The 20847-nt window shown below is 53.2% G+C and overlaps 4 protein-coding genes across 4 annotated transcripts; 2 read left to right on the forward strand and 2 right to left on the reverse strand.

Annotated features, from left to right (window-relative positions):
• Positions 1-3053: 3053 nt before the first annotated feature.
• Positions 3054-4779, forward strand: ACET3X_001368 (uncharacterized protein; the record flags this gene model as incomplete). The annotated part of the gene is made up of 2 exons (XM_069446651.1): positions 3054-3096; positions 3152-4779. The coding sequence occupies 2 exons, from the start codon at positions 3054-3056 to the stop codon at positions 4777-4779; spliced, it is 1671 nt and encodes a 556-aa protein (XP_069311610.1).
• A 182-nt stretch (positions 4780-4961) lies between these two features.
• Positions 4962-6989, reverse strand: ACET3X_001369 (uncharacterized protein; the record flags this gene model as incomplete). The annotated part of the gene is made up of 1 exon (XM_069446652.1): positions 4962-6989. One exon carries the CDS (start codon positions 6987-6989, stop codon positions 4962-4964), a length of 2028 nt encoding a protein of 675 aa, XP_069311611.1.
• A 704-nt stretch (positions 6990-7693) lies between these two features.
• Positions 7694-11718, reverse strand: ACET3X_001370 (uncharacterized protein; the record flags this gene model as incomplete). The annotated part of the gene is made up of 3 exons (XM_069446653.1): positions 7694-9074; positions 9238-11341; positions 11475-11718. The coding sequence occupies 3 exons, from the start codon at positions 11716-11718 to the stop codon at positions 7694-7696; spliced, it is 3729 nt and encodes a 1242-aa protein (XP_069311612.1).
• Positions 11719-12034: 316 nt separating this feature from the next.
• On the forward strand, positions 12035-14597 carry ACET3X_001371 (uncharacterized protein; the record flags this gene model as incomplete). Its single annotated transcript, XM_069446655.1, has 3 exons — positions 12035-12591; positions 12642-13416; positions 13632-14597. The coding sequence occupies exons 1-3, from the start codon at positions 12077-12079 to the stop codon at positions 14595-14597; spliced, it is 2256 nt and encodes a 751-aa protein (XP_069311613.1). The 5' UTR covers positions 12035-12076.
• Between the last annotated feature and the right edge of the window lie 6250 nt (positions 14598-20847).

Raw genomic sequence — 20847 nt, forward strand, 5'->3', positions numbered from 1 at the left:
CACTACTGAAGCATTGGGCTGGGTCGTGACGTTTGACGTGTCTTGCAGCATAGCGTTGGCACGGATAGATGGGTACTGTGCTCAGGCCATGCGACCGTCGTACCTCTCAGCGACAAAGAAGAAGACAGAGAAGACGACAACTGCCAGGCTGGCTTTTGTGATTGTGTACTCGACCGCCGTCTGCATGTTGCCGCCACGGGTCGAAGAGAGGAAGCATGGTATCACGCGGCCGCAACGTAAGCAGGTACCCGGTCATGTGCTCCTGCCTTGACGTGTTCTGGGGTGCTCATGAGGCGACTGGTGTCCAGCAGCAGTGGACTGCGTGTGGATGCACGGAAAGGGTCCGATAAAAAAGCAGACTACCGGGCCGTGGGTCTGCAGCAAATGGCCGATGGCATCTCTTGGCACAGCCTCCGCCATCCAGGACGCGTAGATGGCGCCGTGTGGGGAGTGAGATGGTGGTGCAGCAGAGCGGTCGAGGCCGCGTCGCCATACGTTGTACGCGGTGGTTTACATTGCGTGTGCGTGTGTTCGCGAAGCTGTCGTGGCTTGGCAACAAGAGGCGCAGCCCTACCTAGGTAACTGTCGGAGCGAGGAAGGAGCGCTGGAGGCCTCAATCTATACCACAGTCCCGCCCATCTTCCTCCTTTCCACCAAGACTCACAGATTCGGAGCCAACTCGTGCGCCGTTGCGGTTCTGCGCTTTGCTTTTTGCGCAATCACGTCCAACGCTCCGGCGACCGTTTAACGTTGCGGAACCGCTCCGCCCGTAGTAGTAATCGTAGGGTAGCAGACATGGAGCTCAAGAAGCGCCTCAACTTGGGCAGCTTGATGCGCAAACGATCTTGTGAGGCCCACGACGCACCCGAGCCTGGCACACTCTAACGCGGCCAGCGCATGCAGCCCAGGATGTCAACATCGATACGAATGCCGACACGCCCGAGGCCAATGTCACCAAGGGAGTGGTAGGTCCTACCGCCTCGTCGCATCTTCGCACCAGCTAATCGCGAGTAGGTGCTCTTCTGCGAGTCGGGGGCTGCAAACTCGGTATGGGCACTTGTCCACACAATCATGGCGCCCTGCTGACGTCTCCAGGGCGAAGAAGTCCTCCACCTGCCTACCATTGTCGAGTCCGCCGTCGCAAGCCCCAGCGCTGCATCAGCCGCCGCCAGACAGATCCGCATCTTCCTCTCAAAGGAAAACTTTGCCCGCCCTCATGTCCAGTACAATGCCATCATGCTTGTCAGAATCCTGGCCGACAATCCGGGCCCTTCGTTTACCAAGAACATCGACAAGCAGTTCGCCGATACCGTCAAGTACCTGCTCCGCAATGGTCAAGACCCAAGTGTAGCGCAGATTGTCAAGGAGACGCTGGATTCCATGGAGCGAGAAAAGGGTTATGACACCAACCTCAACACGCTGTTCACCATGTACAGGAAAGAGAAGGGTCTCATGGCAGTTGCCGCAAAGCAGTTCGGTCCCCGAAAGCTCAACGCGCCAGGCTGGTCAGCGTCGCAGAACATACAGGGCGGCTTCAGTTCAGGGCACAGGTCGTCGTCCAAGACATTGCCGCCACCCGCAGAGCTGGCAGGTCGCATCGAGGAAGCGCGCACATCGGCCAAGCTTCTCTTGCAGCTCGTGCAGTCCACGCCGGCAAATGAACTACTCGGCAACGAGCTGGTCAAGGAGTTCTCTGAGCGCTGCACGGCCGCCCAGCGCAGCATACACGGCTACATCGCATGCGACAACCCGGCACCCGACGACGATACTATGCTCACGCTGATCGAAACCAACGAGCAGCTCTCTCTCGCTGCCTCCAAGCACCAGCGCGCTATCCTCCAGGCCCGTCGGCTCATGGGTGCCTCGCCATCTCCACCGGTGCAGAATGGAAGTGCTATGCCGCCGCCGCTGCCGCCGCAGAGTGGTAATACTAGTCCAGCTGGTGTGCCTACACACAGCGATGCGCCTTCGATACCCGCTATGAACTTTGGGGCAACGCAGTCCAGCCAACCGGCTGGCACAACATCTACCAACTACGGAAGCGACGAAAACAATCCTCCCCCGTCGCTGCAGACCGCACCGACTCGTACACAGCCGAGCGCACAGGAAGAGAACCCGTTCGCTGATCACTACACGACTGCATACACACCTCCAGCGCACCAGAACTCGTCGTCGACCAACGATTATGCTGGCTCACCGGAACCTTACCACCCCGGCTTTCAATCAACTCCATCGTATCTGGGTCGACAAGAGAGCTCTGCAAACAACTTGACCATGCACGGCGCGCAACCACCGATTCAGGAAGAAGACGAACACATGCGACCGCGTATTCAACGCCCGCGGACGCCTGACCACAACGTGCCTCAGCAACAGGCCCACGACGTTTCGCCTGTCGCTGAACGTAATACTGTCACGTACAGATACTAGCGACTGTTACGATGGAGGACCGCCACGCGGTCCAGACACGGACATGATGATGTGGGGTAACGTTTAACAGGACCGATTTCACTCTCTGAACCCGACGGGTAATCTTGATGCTTTGAAATCACAGAATAGTCCTTTTCGTTGCGCAGAGTATGAAAACTTGGAATTTACAGGGTGGCTTGGAGCGCAATAGGCAAGAAGAGATACCATGGTGTTGACTTTTCAGTGGAATGTATAGTTTAATGCTCTTCTACCTGGTCTTGCCCCGCACTTGAGCGCAAGGCTGTGACCTCATGCAGCCCCCCCCCCCGCGGACATGCCATGACCTCGTGCATCTCACGCGTCTCTCGTCTGCAGCAATCACGCAATCTACAGCATGCCTGAATCGTCAACATTCCACGGCTCGTCGATGATCTTGGTCAGCGATGAGCCGACCATCTTCGCAACCAACCCCTCGAATGTGGAAGGCGAGACCCGACACCCCCACACCTCGGCGGACCGCTTCTAGCGCCGAAGATTTCAAAGAGGCCGTCATGTTGAAGACATGGACTATTGACCGGTCCCGTTCCGCCCTTTCCTTCCGTCCATACTGACTTTGACTTCCTCATGGCACTCTGCTGCAAAAGTCCATGGCTCGCCCGCTTCCCAAATGCGTCGACACGGTGATCATTGGTACGTCGTGGGAACAACATGCGTGCACAGGCACGACGCTGATTACAAATTCTAGGCAATGGGCCATCCGCGCTCATCCTGTCCTACATCCTACACGGCCATGTTCCATACTACGTCGGCGGCCATCATGACGCGATCCTCGACGCCAAGCTGCAGAAATCGCCTAATCTGCTTCACCTAACGCCCCATCTCTACGCGCATTTCCTGTCCTCCCTCCGTTACTCGACCCAAGCGCTGCCCGTGAACACACTGCTCGACACACTCGTCCGACCCAATGCCGATACCGAGCTGAACCCCAAGTCCTGTATCGAATGGCGGTACGAGCCGGAGAAGGCTATTCCGCATGTTGCGATCGGGGAAACAGCCCACGCAGGCGGACAGTGGGCAGAGAACCCCGTCTCCGCGAGCGCAGACATTGGCACGTTGAGCTATGCGGAACAGTTGAGCCTCCCTGGCTACTCGTACGCAGACCACTTGGCTAGGAGCGGAAGGGAAGACGAAGCCGAGTTCGTACGGCCTTCGAGGGTCGAGGTTGCCGACTACCTACGGACATATCCGGGGGCGGTGGGCATAGCCGATAGCATATACACGGGGCTGAAGGTCGAGCGTGTGCAGCGAACGGTGCGCGGCTTCTCCATTGGGAGCCTTGGGATCTGGTGCAAGCATCTCGTACTTGCTTCCGGCATCTTTACAGTCAGCATCCCGCCCCCACTCCACCTTGCGCCCGTTGCACAGATGGATTCACAAGAAGCGCCACTACTCGTCATTGGATCCGGATTCTCCGCGGCTGATGTCATTATATCTGCGCCGCCGACTCGTAGGATCCTACACGTCTTCCAATGGGCTCCCGAAAAGAGGCCTTCCCCATTACGAGGCTGTCACCACACCGCATATCCAGAGTATGCGACCGTCTACCGCCAAATGAAGCTTGCAGCAATTTCATCCAAGAGGAAGAATGCAAAATCTCCTTCTGTACGGCGTAAGTCGAACCCGTTTCAACAACGCGACTGGACACTCTATGAAGGCCTGCCCAATACCGAGGTCGTCAGCGCATCTGTGTCTGGAAGCGTAGCCACCGTAGTACTACAATTACCGTCAGGAGAAATCATCACTCGTGAAGTAGGCGGCCTGGCCTATGTTGTCGGCCGACGCGGAACCTTGGATTTTCTGTCCCCAGAATTATGCGCTGAGATTCTCACTTTGCCCGACCAAATGAGTCCCGACTCACCTTCCGCGCATTTGATCTCAGGCCGAACATTCCGCGCCAAAGCCGAAGCTACGTCCCTCGAAGTAGCTAGAGACGTCTTCATAATCGGCAGTCTTACCGGTGATTCTCTCATCAGACATGCAATCGGTGGTTGCGTCTTCGCTGCTGGCCGGATCCTGGGTACCATACCGACTATCTACTCACCTGACAGTACTCCCTCGCCTACCTCGTCAACTCCTCGATCTGCATCACCAGTGTCTACCTCTGATACCGAGATTGCTGCCGAAGACATGCAGGCCAGTCCGCGGAAAGAGAAGAGCGGAAGGCGTACGCCGGGTGAATTGACGAACGGGCATGCAGATTTACACGTCGATCGGAGGAAGCTTGTAAAGTCGGTGGAGACGGCGAGTGCGGAGAATAGATATTGGGTTGACTCTGGTTGGTGGGCTGGTGGACTGGGTCCGGGGAGGAGTTGAATGCATAGACACGTTGATGCGTCGTCTCCTCGTTGGCGTTAATAGTACATACCCCTTGTTCATGAAACACACTCGTCATTAAGGATCTCTAATTCAACATATACGCATCCCTAATGTATTGCAAATAGTGTTATTTAGACACCATCTAGACCTAGCAGTTGCCTGCATCAAGATGGTCCTATTCAGTACACCTTGAACTCCGCAATTCTAACCTTGCTGCCCACTTTTGGCGTAAAAATCACTCTTACTTGCTGCCCTTCAACCTCTTTCCACTCTACACTCGTAATACCATTCGCGACAACCTCGCCATAAGTCGCGTCCTGCACATCACTCCACTCACCACTGTTCCCGCTCCCAGGTACCTGGATCTTATACTCTGTCGGCTCCGCAAACCCTTGCTCCTCGTTCACAAAGAACGCAAGCTCCGCCGCACTTGTGGTAACCGTTTTGCCAAAATCAATCTGGAACCACACTGCAGTTCCATTTCCGACCGGTGTATCCCACCCGTTCTTGGCATCTTCCTCGGGGTAGAACCAGATCCGGCCGTCGATGGCGGGATACGTAGCCGCTTGCGTAGTATTGGCGACGGATGTTGTGCCGCGCGGGTACGCCGTTGTAGCACTGAGTTGGATGGACTGTGCGATGCGGCGGGTAATAGCCGGTGGAGCTTTTCGCTCCACGTCGACTAAAAGGCGGGAGAGTGTTGGGGACGAAGCGACGACCTGGCCATCGACTTCGATCTGCAGACCGGCAGTGTTGTAGTGCGAGCCGTCGGCGTCCCATTGGACGGCGATTTCGTGACCGTGGTAGATGATGCGTTCAGCGCGGAAGTATTTCATCTGCGCGGATGAGGCCAGGGGAGAGACTTCCAGCGTGTCGTTGGCTGAGGGACGGATTCCGACAAGACCTGATAGCACGAGGTCGTTGAATCCAGAGTGGAAGTAATGATGACTCCGCTTGAGTCCTACAATCGGTAGTCCCGTGTCGGGGTAGTAGTCTTCTTCCAGATCCAGAATGCCAGTATCAGGATTCCGATGCAATTGAGCATATTGTCTCAGCAAGTTTGTATAGTCGTCGTTGTTGACAACATCCGTCTTCTTCCCCTCAGCATAGTGGTCCAGAAAATTCGCGAGGCCAGATAGCACCTGCGTCATCTGAAAAGGCCAAACAGGGCCATTCCACTGACATTCCGGATTCGGGCCTTCGTAACGGTACTGTCGCATGTAGTACTCGAAAGAAGGCTCTACAGTACGCAGACCATGCTCACCGGCCAACTCGCTACTGTTGAGGATGTGCGACCAAGCTTGTGCGTAGGTTGCGGTATCGTCAGGGAGGTTGTGGGTCCAAGGGACCATGCCGACCAGTTCGCGGCCGCGGATGGGATCCCAATATGTGACGTTTGTGTTGTTAACTTGGTAGCGGTCGATGAAGTGGGCAAAAGTTGAGTTCCAGAGAGCGTCTTGTACGCGCGACTTGAGAGCAGCAGCGCGGGAATTGTAGGTGTCGACGGTGCTTTCCAAACCGCCTTTCAAAGATGCCATGTTGGCGATTGCGAGGGCGTTGGCGTACTGGTAGCTGTTGATGCTGGGGCGGAATGAGTGGCCGCCGAAGAAGCCATCATAGCCACCCGAGGCATCGATACTGGAGATTGTATACTCCGTCGCATCCCGGATGGGCTCAACGTAATACAGGCCTTTGTCGTCATCGAAGGAATCATCCCACGCCTCATACACTCTCGTCATATCGTCGAGCCTCTTGACCACATCCTCGACCACACCATCAACAAGATAGCCTTGCCAAACTGCCGCAGCCATGCTCTCAGAAAACTGCCGACTGTTGCTGTTGCTGCTATACATGAATGTCGCGTAATCTTCTTTAAACCGTCGATCGCGACACCACCGCCCCTCTAGCAGATGGAAGCCAGTCGCATCGTTCAGACTCGCCCAAGGCATCGTCTGCCACCCGACATCGTCAAGGAATTCCGTCGAAATGTACCCATTGGCGCCTAGGTCGCGTTGATGTGCGCGGAAAATGGACCACCGGTAGTAAAAGACATCTGTGATATCTGGATCACTAGATTCGAAAAGAGGGATCCGATCGCGGTACCATGCTGCATCATTGCCGTAGTACTTGTTGGTTATAGCTTCGACATCGAGCGCATAGCTTTGGTAAATCAGAGGGGCGAGAGCGAGCGAGCTATACAACTTCATGATGGGCCGAGTAACCTGGAATAGGTATTTCCAAACCTGGTAGTACCTGAGCATGTGCGATGTCGTCCTTTACATAGTCTCTTGCACTAGCTCTACTAGCCTCCCGGTCCTGAACTGAATGCTAATCTCCTTGTCCCCTGGCTTTTCGTTGCAACATGGGTCGTGCATATCGTTAGCCGTTCCTTGGCCGTTCTCTCCTTCGGGTTATTTCTGAGAAGAGCAGGTCAACTCGTATTCAAACTCGCAAATCTACCCGCCGGCGACTCTCCGAACCAGGATCGATATGACTTGCCCCACTTCTTCCCCGCAAACTTGTAGATCTGCATGGAGATAGTTTCTCCGTAATGTATTGGCGAGGTTTAACTCTCGTATGCCGATGTGATGACGCAGAGTTCGGCCGGTGCCGCGGTTGTTATTGCTGTTTGTGGAAGTGCAGGTGCTATCAGGTAACGGATGCAAGGTACGGAACATCGCAAGCCAGGTCTTGATAATGGGGCCAAGCACTTACGAACCACCATGCTCGAGGATAGTTGGAGACGATTCTCGGGTATCATTCGAGTCTATTGCGACCCATATTCCTGTTTACAAATACAAGTTACTGCTACTTATTCATCAAACACGCTGGAAGCGCAGCACAAGAGCGCCAAGAGCTCTTCAAGGCCCGAAATATCCAAACGCCATACTGTGTAGAGAGCATGCTTCATCTAGAAAGCATAAAGGCCCCTCATGTTCCAAATCGCCTCATCAATCATACTGGGTGTCCATTCCGCACCCGTCATCTGGCCAGCGATACTTTCTCGTTTGTCGCGCGATAGTACCAAGAAGCGCTCGATGAGATCGCCATCGATTACGCTCTTGACTGGCGCGAAGTAGCTGCGGAAGGCGAGATGATCGCGACCCGAAAGTGGCTTATCGTCTGACCGAAGTTGTAGCTCCAGCTGCTGGAACATCTTGTGCTGTCGGCGAGAATTGAAGGGGATAAGCGCACCAAGAGTACCCTGGAGGCCAGCCCAGAAGATGATGCGTTCACCACCTGATAGCAAAACGGTCTTCTGTATAGAAACAGGAATGTCGTTCGTAAAGTAGTGTGCAATGAGGTCGAGGCGATTCGGTGTACCACCCAAGTAGCCCTTATCTACTAGGAGATCGGAACCATCAGGCGACTCGTCAGACGACTCGGAGACCTTCTGTGGACAGCGCACAAGCCAGATGTTGCCGAACTTGTCACCACCAACTGTGGTGTCATAGTCCAACATCTCTGACGCGGAGGTGTGGCGGGCAACGGTGTCATCGACAAAAGGAATCAGGCGGTTAGGGTGAACCTGATCTTTGTGTACGACATACGTCACTGACTGCGCCTGATCGGAAACAACCAGTCGGCTGCCTTGCGTCTTGAGATCGGTGATTCGTGTTGGTACACAGTTCGGTGCCTGAGCTTTGCGCAGGACAGACTTCATACCACAATCGTAGAGGCACAAATGACGACCGACACCAGCGATAAGCTTTCCCTTGAATGCAAGCAGCGCCAGAGGCGGATCGCTGACCTCAGTCTCGTGGAAGAACTCCAGCTCGCGACCAGTGGGGTTGATCTTGTACACCTGTATAGAAGCAGATGTGTACTTGAAGGGAGTGAAGCTCAAGTCTTTGGCAGCACCAACAACCAAGAATGCTTCGTCACCACGGCTCTCGAAGAACACCAAGGCAGCGCTGACAAGTGACTGGTTGCCATTGAGCTCTACTGTGTGGGTGATGGTCTTTTCGGTCACAGGATCGACTACTTGGATACAAGAGGCCCAGCTGCCCTGAGCTCTTGGATAACCAAAGTCAACTGCTGGAAGCTCGTCGCTATCGTTGGTGCCGTTAGTGTTCTCGACTTCCATCGAGCCGTTGGTGCCGTCGTCCTCCTTCTTGACACCAGCGTGTGCGATGAGCTGTTGGCGTCTTTCGGCGCTTATGGTGTTGTTGTCGCTCTCGATTACATAGAACACACCCTGGTCGTGCCATCCGACCATCTTCCTTGGGGTGTACCTGAGTGGTATGTTCTCGTAAGTCGTATTGTCCGTCAGGTCGTTGAAGGTGAAGATTCTGTCGTGGTCAGCAACTGGTCTTGTGTGTTGTGTATGTAATAAAGCCGAGTCGATAACTGCTTTCAGTAGGAACAATTGGAAATTTGTTATTGCCCTCATCGTGTTTAGGGAGTACAGAGTTTCATCATTGCAGTTGAGAGAAAGAGAAGAGAGGTGCTTACCGTAACTCGTTGCCGCTGACGCAGATGATTCCCTTGAATTGGGAACCATCAAAATTCCACGCGGACTTGAATGGAATGTAGTTTAGCGGTGTCAACTGCAACACTCCGGTACGAGGATGTGTGTAGCCCAGCCATGGCCTTGAGGTCATTGCAATGATAGCAGGTTCGCCGGCAACAGTCACCTTCGCAAACTTGATAGGCTCTGGTCCAAGGAAGCGTCTCCGAGTATCACCAATGTCGCCAGTCATCTCATCTAGTACCGATCTGATGTATACACCACTTCGTAGACCGATGTGCAAGAACTGGCTGTAACCGCGAGGAGACTTGTCCGTCATGAGGTTAATGGTCAAGTCACTGGGCGGTGATGTGAGAGCTTGAACAGAGATACTTCGCAGAATGTTTCCTTCCATGTCAGGGCTCAAGTTGAAGATTCTGACAGTCTGATCGCTACACCCGACAGCCAAGAAGAAAGCTCGCACGCTACCCTCAGGTACATCAGGCATTGCAAGGCAGTTGATGGTGCTGTCTAAAGCAATCTCCTCCTCGGCCATGGCAAGCGATCCATCTGAGTCGCATTCAAAGTAGAGGGTCTGACCGGAGCTTAGCGCTATAGCAACTTGGCGGTTGTTAGTCGCACAAGCTACAATAGTGCGATGCGCTGGAGGTTGCCAGTCAGTCAAGCTAGCGTGTGTCGCACTTGCATCGTCATTGGGAAACTGAATGCCCTGGATATGACGGATACCCTTGGGGTGGATCTGGATGATGCAGTCCTCGCCGAACTGTTGTACGCCAAGCGTATTGGTGTCTGGAAGGAAGCCTGTATTTGCGGCTTCCTCGACATCGTCACCAATCTTGAGAACGAGCGTTCTGCTGTGAAGGCACATGACAATAAGGGTATCAGTTTCGTCTTCACTGGTTAACTTCGTGGTCCAGACGTCGGAAGCATTCTGCGGCAACGGCGACTCGATAAGATCCAGAACCTCCAGCGCATTCCTGGTAGTGCGGAACGAACTCCGACCACCGGTACCGTTGATGGTGTAAATTTGTGGCGCATCCTCCAACGCAGGGTTGGCAACTTCCATACCCATGATCGGATTGAGACTGGGCATCGTCTCAACTGCAGTGAGGTTGACAAGCGCACGAGGCTTGAAGAAAGGAGGCGCGAAAGAGGTCTCAGGGTCGACAGGGAACTGGTCGCTCTCGAAAACAGGATCTTCCGTCTCGTCTCCCAAAGACTCCAGTTCGTACAAGATCCGGTCTCCAGATTCGCAGGCGGCGTACACGAAACCTGCCCTCAGAATGCAAATGCTCGTCGCGACAGGGATGGTATCAAAGTATTTGATCTTGATCTTGTCGACTGTATTGTTGGTGGCCTCTACGGTAAGCTTGAAGACATCGCCGTCTTCTGTTTGTAGGAGGTAGAAGAAATCACCGCCTTTGAGAGAGTACAGGGTACCAGCGACGATCATGCGCTTGCGATTCGGGTCTTCAGTAGCCCCCTCGCGGCGTGGAATGGCCAGTCGATGCACGCTTGACTTGTTGTTGAAGATGCGTCGGTATGTAATGCTGTCCTCTCCGCAGCATAAAACACCGCTCGGAGCGTTTGGTCCTCCGGGTACCCGGAAAAGGGTATTGGCAGTACGATCGACTGGCTCCGACCACTTCCGGACGATGTGGTTGAGGCCAAGGTCAAGCTCGTAGTATACCAGCTCCTTCTTGATCTCGTCATAGGCTTCACCAGTAGGGTCAGTCTCGGAGTTGGAGTAGTCCACCTCCAATGTAGCGAACATGGGATTGTCATATCCGACATCAAGCCCAATGAGGCAGTAGACCAGCGTCTGCGGCTTGTGTGCTTCGAGCGGCGAGGAAATGGCGATGTCCGTCTGGCCACTTCGGGTGAGGATGTAGACAAGCTTGTTCTTCTCCGTCGAGGCGATCATGATAGCGCGCCCTTTCGGGTCGGCTGCTAGATACTCGCCCGGCACTACGCGTCGTATTCCAGACTTGCCGAACGTCTCGAAGTGAATAGTCTTGAAGGTGTGTTCGTCTGGCATGTACTCATATGTGACTAACCGTCCTGAGTCGGTGGTTATGACAATATGGTCTGACGGAGTCAGTAGAGGTTCTTAGTGTTTGCAGTCCAGTCCACCGTGGGCTCAGGGAGCGGGGAGCTCGAGGGTGTCGTGTGCTTTGAAAATCACTATACTGCTTGTAGCGGGGAAGACGGATGAACATACCTTTGGTGCCGCCAGCGATCCTGAACTTGGCTATACGACGGATGATGCCAAACACATCCTGCGAGTACAGCTCTTGAAAGCCCTTCTGTCGCCGCGAGACCTCGAGAATAGCCAGCCGTGAGCCGCTCGCTGTGAGGATCTGCTGCTTGCCGTTTCCGAGGAAGTCACCGGAAATGGCCTCCTGTGTCGCTGTCGGCTGCTTCACCGTCAAGGCGTACAGGGACATGGAAGAGAAGCTCGTCATGGTGGGCAACGGCGGGCGCTGGCCCAGGAACTACTGTCGCGTCGATATCTGAAGGTACGCGGGTAGATGTGAAAGATGGATCACACTCAATCAATCAATCAATCAAGAGTGGTGTATGAGCTTGTTGGATGTGATGCGCGCCGTTGTAGGGCAGCGCGACTGAAAAGTGGCTGGCGCAAGCTGTGGAGGATGAAAGATTTACGCGCAAAGAGGCCAGAGCTTCTCGGCCCAGTGTCGGTCCGCCCTGACCAATCGATGGAACGGGCCCCACTAAAATTTCATGTCGCAAAGTCTACCAGGCGCATACTCGACGGCTGCCACGACAACTTCCTCGGCCCCCCAAATACAAATCCACACAATGAAGCGCAAAGTCGGTGCCCTCGAGAAGCTCGAGTCTGATCATGCAGCACTCCGCTTCAAGCTGAAACGAGACCCTCAGTCGTACAGGGACGACTTTGAGCAGCAATGGCAGCAGTACCGCACCCTCCTCGACCTCTTCCTGGCCGACCCAAGCACCTCAGACAGCGGCCTGGTCGCGCTCAAGGACCTCATTGAATTCGTCTCGCATACCTCAGACCTCTACCCCGACATCGCATCAGAGTTTCCCCGCGATCTAGAGCTGCTGCTCACCCACCACGAGGTGCTGGAGTACGACTTGAGGGACAAGGTTGTCGGGGCATACTGCCTGCTCAAGCGGAAAGAAGTCATTGACTCGGTCACGCTCCTCAACACGCTGTTTCCCATTCTTGTGACGACCAACAGCAAGAGTCTGCGACAACTACTCTACACAAAGATCATCTCAGACCTACGGTCGTCCAACGCAAAGACTGTAAACCATAAGCTCAACAAGTCCATGCAGACAGCGCTCTACAAGTATGCAATTCTCCACGAACGTAGCATGATCACCGACTAACTAGTCGAAGCCTCCTAGAATCAGACTCCTCCTCGCCCAAGGGTATATGGGCCGTCAAGATCACAAGAGAACTTTGGAAGCGTCAGATATGGACCGATGCGCGCGCTGTCGAGGTCATGCGCTTGGCCGCTCTGAGCGATAACGAAAAGACTGTTTTCGGCGGCACCAAGTTCTTCCTTGGTGGCGACGAGGAACGAGAAGCCGCTGCAGAGGAGAGCAGCGACGATGACAACGATGTCGACATAGCCAAGCTGAAGCATTCAGCCGGCATCAACAAGAAGAGCAAGAAGAAGGCCCGCGAACTGAAGACTGCAGCTGCCACTCTGAAGAAGAAGCAAAAGAAGAAGAATGCACCGCATCCTCTCAACTTTAGTGCGCTGCACCTCCTCCACGATCCTCAAGGCTTCGCCGAAACGCTCTTCTCGAAGCACGTCCAGAATTCCAAGAACAAGCTTGCCCTCGAAACGAAGCTACTGGTACTGCAGCTTGTGACTCGACTTGTCGGATTACATCAGCTCACGGTCCTCCCGCTATACTCGTACTTCTTGAAGCATCTCACTCCTCGGCAAGCGTCTGTCACAAGTTACCTGGCATGTTTAGCCCAAGCGACACATACGTATGTACCGCCAGATGTACTCGAACCGCTTGTGCAGAAAATCGCGAACGAGTTCGTCTCAGAAGCATCAGCCTCTGAGGTCGCGGCAGCAGGTTTGAATGCCATTCGCGAGGTTTGCGCACGTCAACCATTAGCCATGACGGACACCTTGCTCCAGGACTTGGTTATGGTAAGTCAACTCACATTTTTTATCCTCCGACTGCATCGCGTCGCACTCCACGTCGTTCATGATGAGAACATTTGGTCCGTGTTAATGAGGCGGCTTAAGACCCCGCTATCTGAATACAAACCCAAGCGCTTGTCGCAACTCTGATACCCCTTGTTTCTGCTACATCCTCTCAGACACCTCATTCTGGTATCATGATGTATACTGACACAAGATAGTACCGTAAATCCAAGGACAAGGGCACGATGATGGCTGCCAAAGGCCTGCTCTCACTCTACCGTGAAGTTGGCGCCGACCTCCTCAAGAAACGCGATCGTGGCAAGGACGCAACAATGGGTATCCGGGCTGGCACTATCAAAGAACGCCGCTACGGCGAAGAAGCTATTGGAGAGATTGAGGGTATTGAGCTACTCGAGAAGTGGAAAGAAGAGGAGCGCAGGAAAAAGCTCGAAGCTGCTGGTCTGGATCCTGATGCGGACAATGGCGACGTTGAGCTTGATGACGAAGACGACTGGAAAAAGTGGGAGGTGGAAAGTGACGGTGATAGCGACGATTCAGGCGGCTGGATTAATGTCGAGAGCGATGGCGAGGATATCCAAATCAGCGACTCTGAAGACGAAAAGGAAAAGAAAGACAGGCCGGCGAAGAAGGCCAAGCTCGATACCACGACACCAACACCAGGACCAGACAGCAAAGAACCCTCCAAGAGCGCCGAACCAGAGAGCAAACCAATCTCTAAACTCCTCACCACTACTATCCTAACCCCAGCCGATCTTAAACAACTCCAAGCCCTCCGTGCCTCCTCAACAATAACGTCCTCCCTCGCCTCCTCCAAACGCGCCCAACTCCTCGCCGCGCGCCACGCCGATGAAGCCATCACGGCCGATACCATCGAGCTTGCCGCCAAGATCGGCAAGAAGAACACCAAAGAAGAGAAGATTGCTCTTGCACGCGCAGACCGTGAGACAAACCACAGTTCGCATGCCAAGAAGAAGAAGGAGCAAAAGGCGGCCGAGGGCAAGAGCACGACGAATCAGGAGAAGGCAAGGAAGAAGAACTTCTTGATGACACTCGGCAAGGCCAAGATTAAGAACAAGAGGAGTTTGGGAGATGTTAAGAAGACGTTGTTGGGCCATGTGGAGAGGAAGAAGAGAGGAGGCAAGAGGGGTAACAAGGGCAACTAGTGGATTTGTAGATATGATCTTGGTGCTAGGCATGGCGCTGATTTAGTTTACTGGACATGAAAAGGGAATAGTCACTTGATACCCAATAGAATATGGATCATGAGAGATGAGAAGTTTCGCTTTTCTGCATAATTCTATAGTATGCAATGGTGCTTTACACCACCCCGTTGCAACACCTACAAAACCTTTCGCTTCCAGCCTACTCGAAACACATAATGGCTGATACACATACACCCCTTCCCAGCACTCTTCAACTCATCAGTCCTCTTCTACCATCAGTTCAGCACTCGCATCCATATCATCCTTTTCGCTTACTCCTTCGATAATGGGTTTGCCCCTGCTTGCCCACTGACAGCATTTGCACGTGGTTCAAATCGAAAGACTGGTCTCTGATGCCGGGAGACCTTTGAGCTCTCACTACAGACATTGATGTTGTTGGGAACATAGATTCCGTCGTCGTCGGAACTTGGAGCTTGATGCTGTATGGTTGCGGGTTTGCTGCGTTTTCTATAATTACTGTGGGCTGGGGAGCGGCTGTGCATGGGATTGGGAGAGTGCTCGATGTGACTAGTGACGGGATATGAGGCGACACTGTTGTGAGCTTCCGGGTCTTTGGAAGGACTTGAGGAATGATTCGAAGCGGTCGAACTTTTAGTGTGATCCTTTGGGCTAATCGACGGGCCTCCGCATTTCGCCCAGATTTCCTCAGTGACGGATAGACCTTTCCGATGCGCTGATACTGCGTTGGAAACCGGGATCTGCTTCATAGAAGTTGTGATGGCGCTGCCAGTAGTGCCGCTCTTTTCCTGGATCTTAATGTAGGTGTACGAAGTCAGTGTAGGTATCACATGCAACCCGTACAGACACTTACGATAGGAAGACTGTGTGCCATCGAGATCGAAGGCATATGCACAGAATCGGCTATTCCCCTATTGAAACTGCCCGCCACTGGCGATGATGCAGGCATGGCCGCGAACGCGTCCGCAACGCCATGTCCTGTACCATCTTGCCACATATCGGCATTGGCAGAGAGAACCTGTCGCAACGTGTTGTCTTTCTCATTCTGGATCCTGTTCGTAGGAGTTGTGATCAGCTGTGGGCGATCATCGAGGCTGACGCTGCTACTACTGTCAATCTTGCGTCGCTTGCGCGAGTCAAGTGATTCAACCTTCATCCAATCAGCCACATATTGATTCTGGATTTGAACCATCACTGATATGTCATGCCGTAGACCGTTACGATCGGTTGAGTGAGGATAGAGCTGTAGCAATGACGTGATGAGTGAAGTATGCTCAATGAGATGTCCGACTAAGAAATCGGGATCTCGATCTCGATGGGTCGTTGGCTCGTGATTGATATGACGGTGAATGTTACGTATCGTGGATGACGGCATCGAGCGCGACTGAGGAGTTGAAGCGTTTGGTTGCGGCCTAGTATACTCTTGGTGTCCTTTGATTACACCGCCGCTAGTCGCTTCAGGGTCGGCCTCAGACAGCCACCACTTCTGCGTCGAATGTCGCGAGTACTCCCGGATATAATGAACGGCCCTCCCACGGAGCAGGTCCTCATTCTGAGATGGAACTATTGGATACACACGAGTCTCTGGAGGACCTTGAGCCTGATGATTCTGCACATACGGCGACTGATGTTGTGATGCGTTTCGCTGTTGCGTAAGAACCTGCGCGGAGAGCGGGTATTGCACTTCAAAAGGTACGTTCAGGGTGTGGCGGCCCCATGCGGCGTTGGGACTGAAATTTGGTACTGCAGTCATCTTCGCGTTCATCATGCGGTATATGTCATGACTCTGATGTCCAGTGAACGTGCTGCCGTTCGCAGGCATCGCCTCTAATGCTGATCCAGAGGCGTGATAGCTATACAGGTCTTTATACCCATTGCCGATGAATTGATGGGGTTCCGTCAACTTCTTGTGTCTGGGCTTGCGCTTCGGAGCTCGTACTGCTCGCCGCGGTGGTGACGCAGTCTCCTCAACGATGATTGGGTTTTGACAACTACCGCTCAAAGTTGCAAGAGGTTTTGGTGCAAGCGTTCGGAGGGCAGAGCAAGCGGTGCGTTCACCAATATCGACTGAGTCGTGTTCCTTCTTAGGAGTGCTCATTGCGAGTCGCTTTGGAACTTCGCCGGTGCTTGGAGATGTGAGACTGAGGTCATACTCACTGCTGGTGCTGGAGATGGCTATTCTGGGAGGAGTGCTAGGTATTTTTCGCTGCAGCGAAGCTTGTTTTACCCGCTTCGTAATGGGAATGAGGACATGAACAGTATCGTTTGCCTTGGAAATAGATTGGGACTGTGCCATGCCAGCCGTTGCCGGCTCTGCGTTTGCAGTGCCTCGCCGAGTGGTGACCATACTGCCTACCCTGTGTCCTGGTTTGTCAGTTCTTCACCGCCGGAAGATATGAGAAGTCTGCTTACTGTTTCTTATCTCCCACTTTGCTTCGCTCTCGTGCCTAGTGCGCCTATCTGGAACGATGAAGATGAGGCCGAAAGTTCTAGCAACGCTTTTGCTTTGATTTGTATTGTGAAGTGAAGCAGAGCGACGAGAGTGGCGGAGTTTGGAGCAGAGGATGGTGAAAATAACTGTAAACAAGATTGAGATGTTGCCTACGCGTATACAGAAGGTGCGCCATGTGTGGGAAGGAGCACCCACTATCTGAGTGGAAAGTTCGATGCGCGCGCAATCAACAACATTGACGAGCATCTTGCTTCATAGGGTCAAGACGAAACATTCAGAAGACGAAGTGAAAGAACTCAGCCAAGAAAGCGGAGAAACACCCAATACATTCACCGTACGTACCTCGCACGATCCCCTCTCAACCCGCAGTCAGAAAAGCACGAAGCTGGGTTACCTCCTCTTCATCATCCACCACGTTAACAGTGCGATCAATAGCACCATCATTCCAAGCGATGCCATACCAGAGTAACACGCCTACATCCCTCATTATGCTTACATCTTTCATGCGAGCTCCCAACTCCGGTACGGCATCGATCAAGCGCGTCCAAAACAACTCTCGAAGCTGTGGCGCATCGTCAAAGTATGTCCATATTGGCGCGATGTTGGAGGCAGGTGGGGTGAGATATCCAAGTAGATACTCGAGTCCGTACAGACATGTTCCGAAAGGTAAGTACTCTGCCTCCGCCCAATCCACTAGGCCTGTGATCTTCCAGGTATTCTTGTCGACCAGGATATTAGACGGGATGAGATCTCCGTGATTGAGTACCACTGGGTAGTCGCTTATCCTCTGCACCTCCTGCACTAATTTTCTTGCTCTTTTGCGTAGATTTGTGTCCGGCAGTTCAGCAGCTAACTTCTCGAGCCTAGGAATAATGGTTGAGCCGACCTTGCCGCGGCACTGCGAGAGTAGCGATGGACTCTCATCCATAGGTGAGTCTGCTCGTATCCCTCTCGAAATAGGCTGGACTGTAGATGGCGAGTGCCAGCTTTGCGCGATAAGGTCCGCAAAACTTGCGATGAGACATTGTAGTCGTACCCTTGAGCCAGCGTCGAGTGAACGTTCATGCACCTGTAAACGGGGCAACGGCGTGCCTTCAAGTTTTTCCATCTCATAGGCGCATATGCCCCTGGGCAAGGCTAGTTCGAGAAGTTCGATAGTTGGAACTAGCGTTGTATAAATCTTGCTAGCAGCATGTATGGTATTAAGGTCAAGGGTGTGCTGTGCCGGTCGAAGCTGGACGAGGAAACCAGGTCGTTCCTTGTGGTGCATATCTGTGAGAGCCACAGGAAGAGTGTCGTTGGTTGAAGACACGCTTCTTAATAGCGGAACAAGAATCGTACAACTGCAGTAACCCTGCTCCTCATACTCTTCCACTTCACAACCTCCATAGTGATTTCGCACAGCTCTTAAGCATATCTCCCTATCTTCCCGTTGCAGTCCAAATCTGTTCCAAAAGCCCTGGGAAGTCATCAATCATGTAACCTGATCGTGGTCGCAACACAACCTTGGAAGCTGGAGGGCTCGAGCCATCGCGCAGGCTTAAAGTGGTGCCCACTACCCTGTTCCGCATTATCTGTCACGTTTGGTCATAAGCCGCCTCAAATCAGCTAGAGATTGAAAGGTGTGTTGCACGCAGTCCTGGTTCGTTGAGTGTTTGCACGTGGAGAGTTGGGCGTGGGAGGAAGCCACGAGGTGGAAGCGGGGATGTGGGGTGGTGGCCTGTTCACCTTGGGCGGCATGTACAGTACGCGTAAGCGATCATCTCTACTCTTCACCTGTCGCGCCAGCCTACGGGTAGTACTCTTTTATGTCAGTGTACAGGACGCGCCGTCACGCATGCGTTCTAAGATCAGGATCGGGTGTATTTCAAAGTTGTTGACGAAGCTAAAAGCCATCGCTATGATGAACACCTGGGCATGAGAGAGAACGAAGCGGCTGTAGTAGGGCTGGTTGAGGCTAGAGGCATCAAAACAGCTACGGGTACCTTCTCTAGAGCGAAGCAGCATGTAGGCGATGACTGCGAGCAGCGAGGAAGTCTACCTAGGTAGGTACCGATGGATGTCGACGCGACAACTAGTACGCTTGGTGCAAACGAACCAAAAACCATCCTCTGGGAAGTTTCAACACCAGGCAACCCTCCAAGGCGCCACGAGCTAATTTCGATACGTTGAAGTGATCATGATTTATCTAAGCGGAATATTGAAGGTGTGAGAAGACTTTGGTCGAGCATCCAAAGTGAAACCAGGTATACCGAACAAGCTCATGGAAACTCCCGACCGACCCAAACTTCGTTGCAGCCCATGACGTCATCCATCGCAAACTCAAGATTGCCCTTCCACCTAATCCATGGCTCCCGCAACTCAATAACTCTCGATGAACTTTATCAAAATTTCCAAATCATTGCATACTCTTGGCTTACGCAAGTCATGACGATTCCTTCCAGTTCTCCCTTATCTCGTCTACATCATACTGCCGCGCATCACCCAAACTCACTCTTCGCCAACCTGCAGCCTCGCTTGGATGATTTGCAACATGCATGCATACATGTGCCAAGTCCAGGAAGCATAAACTTCCAACGAGCAAGGAGTGTGTTTGCGAGAATGTAATTGGCTGCGCGACCAACACCTGTTGAGTGGAAGAATCGCGGGTAAATCAGCAGCATGGAAGAGTGTTGCAGATTGAGGCGTAAAGCGACAAGTCATCTTCGTCTACCTAGTGTGGTCACCCGGCTGTTGGGCGAGAAGGGCGGAATGTCGCATATGGCGAGCCGCAAACGACCACGACGCTGATCATTCAGCCTATGTTGATCGCCGTAAACCTTGTTCCGATCACCTCCGCTCGAACTGATGGCAGGCTTCATGCCTTCACTTGATGCCGTCGCCTCTTGATCCCTGTTCTTCCTATGTAGAACTTGTGCGAAAAATGTTCTGTCAGGCTCTTCGTTCCATGAGTGCATGTCCAACAGCGCAGAGAGACAAGGTAGCCACAACCGCGTGGCGCAACGCCACGACTGTAGTCTGTAACAGCATTGCGAATCTCGACTGCCGCCGTTAGCCCAAAGAAAAAAAGAAAAAAACTTTTACCGAAACCGTAGGGCTGGGCGAATCCACATCTTCACGACCTACATGCAAAGACCCCGTTCCAAAAAAGTCAAAGCTGAAAGAAAGTGGTGACATTTCTCTAAACGCTAACAGTAGCTCTCCCGCCGACTTAGCCTGCGCGCTACACGTCTCCAGTCAGCTTCCATGGCGCATCTAGATCCACTCTCTAGTCCATCGTGGAGAGCTGAAAAGCAAAATGCTCTACTGTGTACTGGCTGCTGACGTTAGCCGCGCCAGCGCGACCATGCGCCAAATGGGTTGGGATCAAACAAATGCCATGCCGGTGACGCTCTCACCACTCATTTCAGCCTCACCGCGCACTCCGGTAATCCGGTTACAAACATTAGTGCATAGGTGTCTCAGCCTTACTGCGTAGTGGTCAGCAACCAAGAGGCTCGGTGCGGAACTACTGGAATAACAACCTATCAATTTCAAGTGGCGCACACCCCTACCTCACAGAGTGGCTTGCCAAAGTACTGTGTAAGCGAACTCACCGGCTGTACTTCGCTGTCAGGTATCGGCAGGCGGTCTGGTAGTCTTCAGTCTAGCCACGCGGCAGGTGGAAGGCGACGGCCCTTCTTGGTGGTGACTACCGACCGGACGGAATGTAGATGCACATGTAGCTTGGTCGGGCTGAGGTACGCGTACCCGGGAAGTCAACCTGGTTCGGGCTGAGAT

This window comes from Alternaria dauci, chromosome 1, assembly GCF_042100115.1.
Source record: "Alternaria dauci strain A2016 chromosome 1, whole genome shotgun sequence".
NCBI classification, from domain to species: domain Eukaryota; kingdom Fungi; phylum Ascomycota; class Dothideomycetes; order Pleosporales; family Pleosporaceae; genus Alternaria; species Alternaria dauci.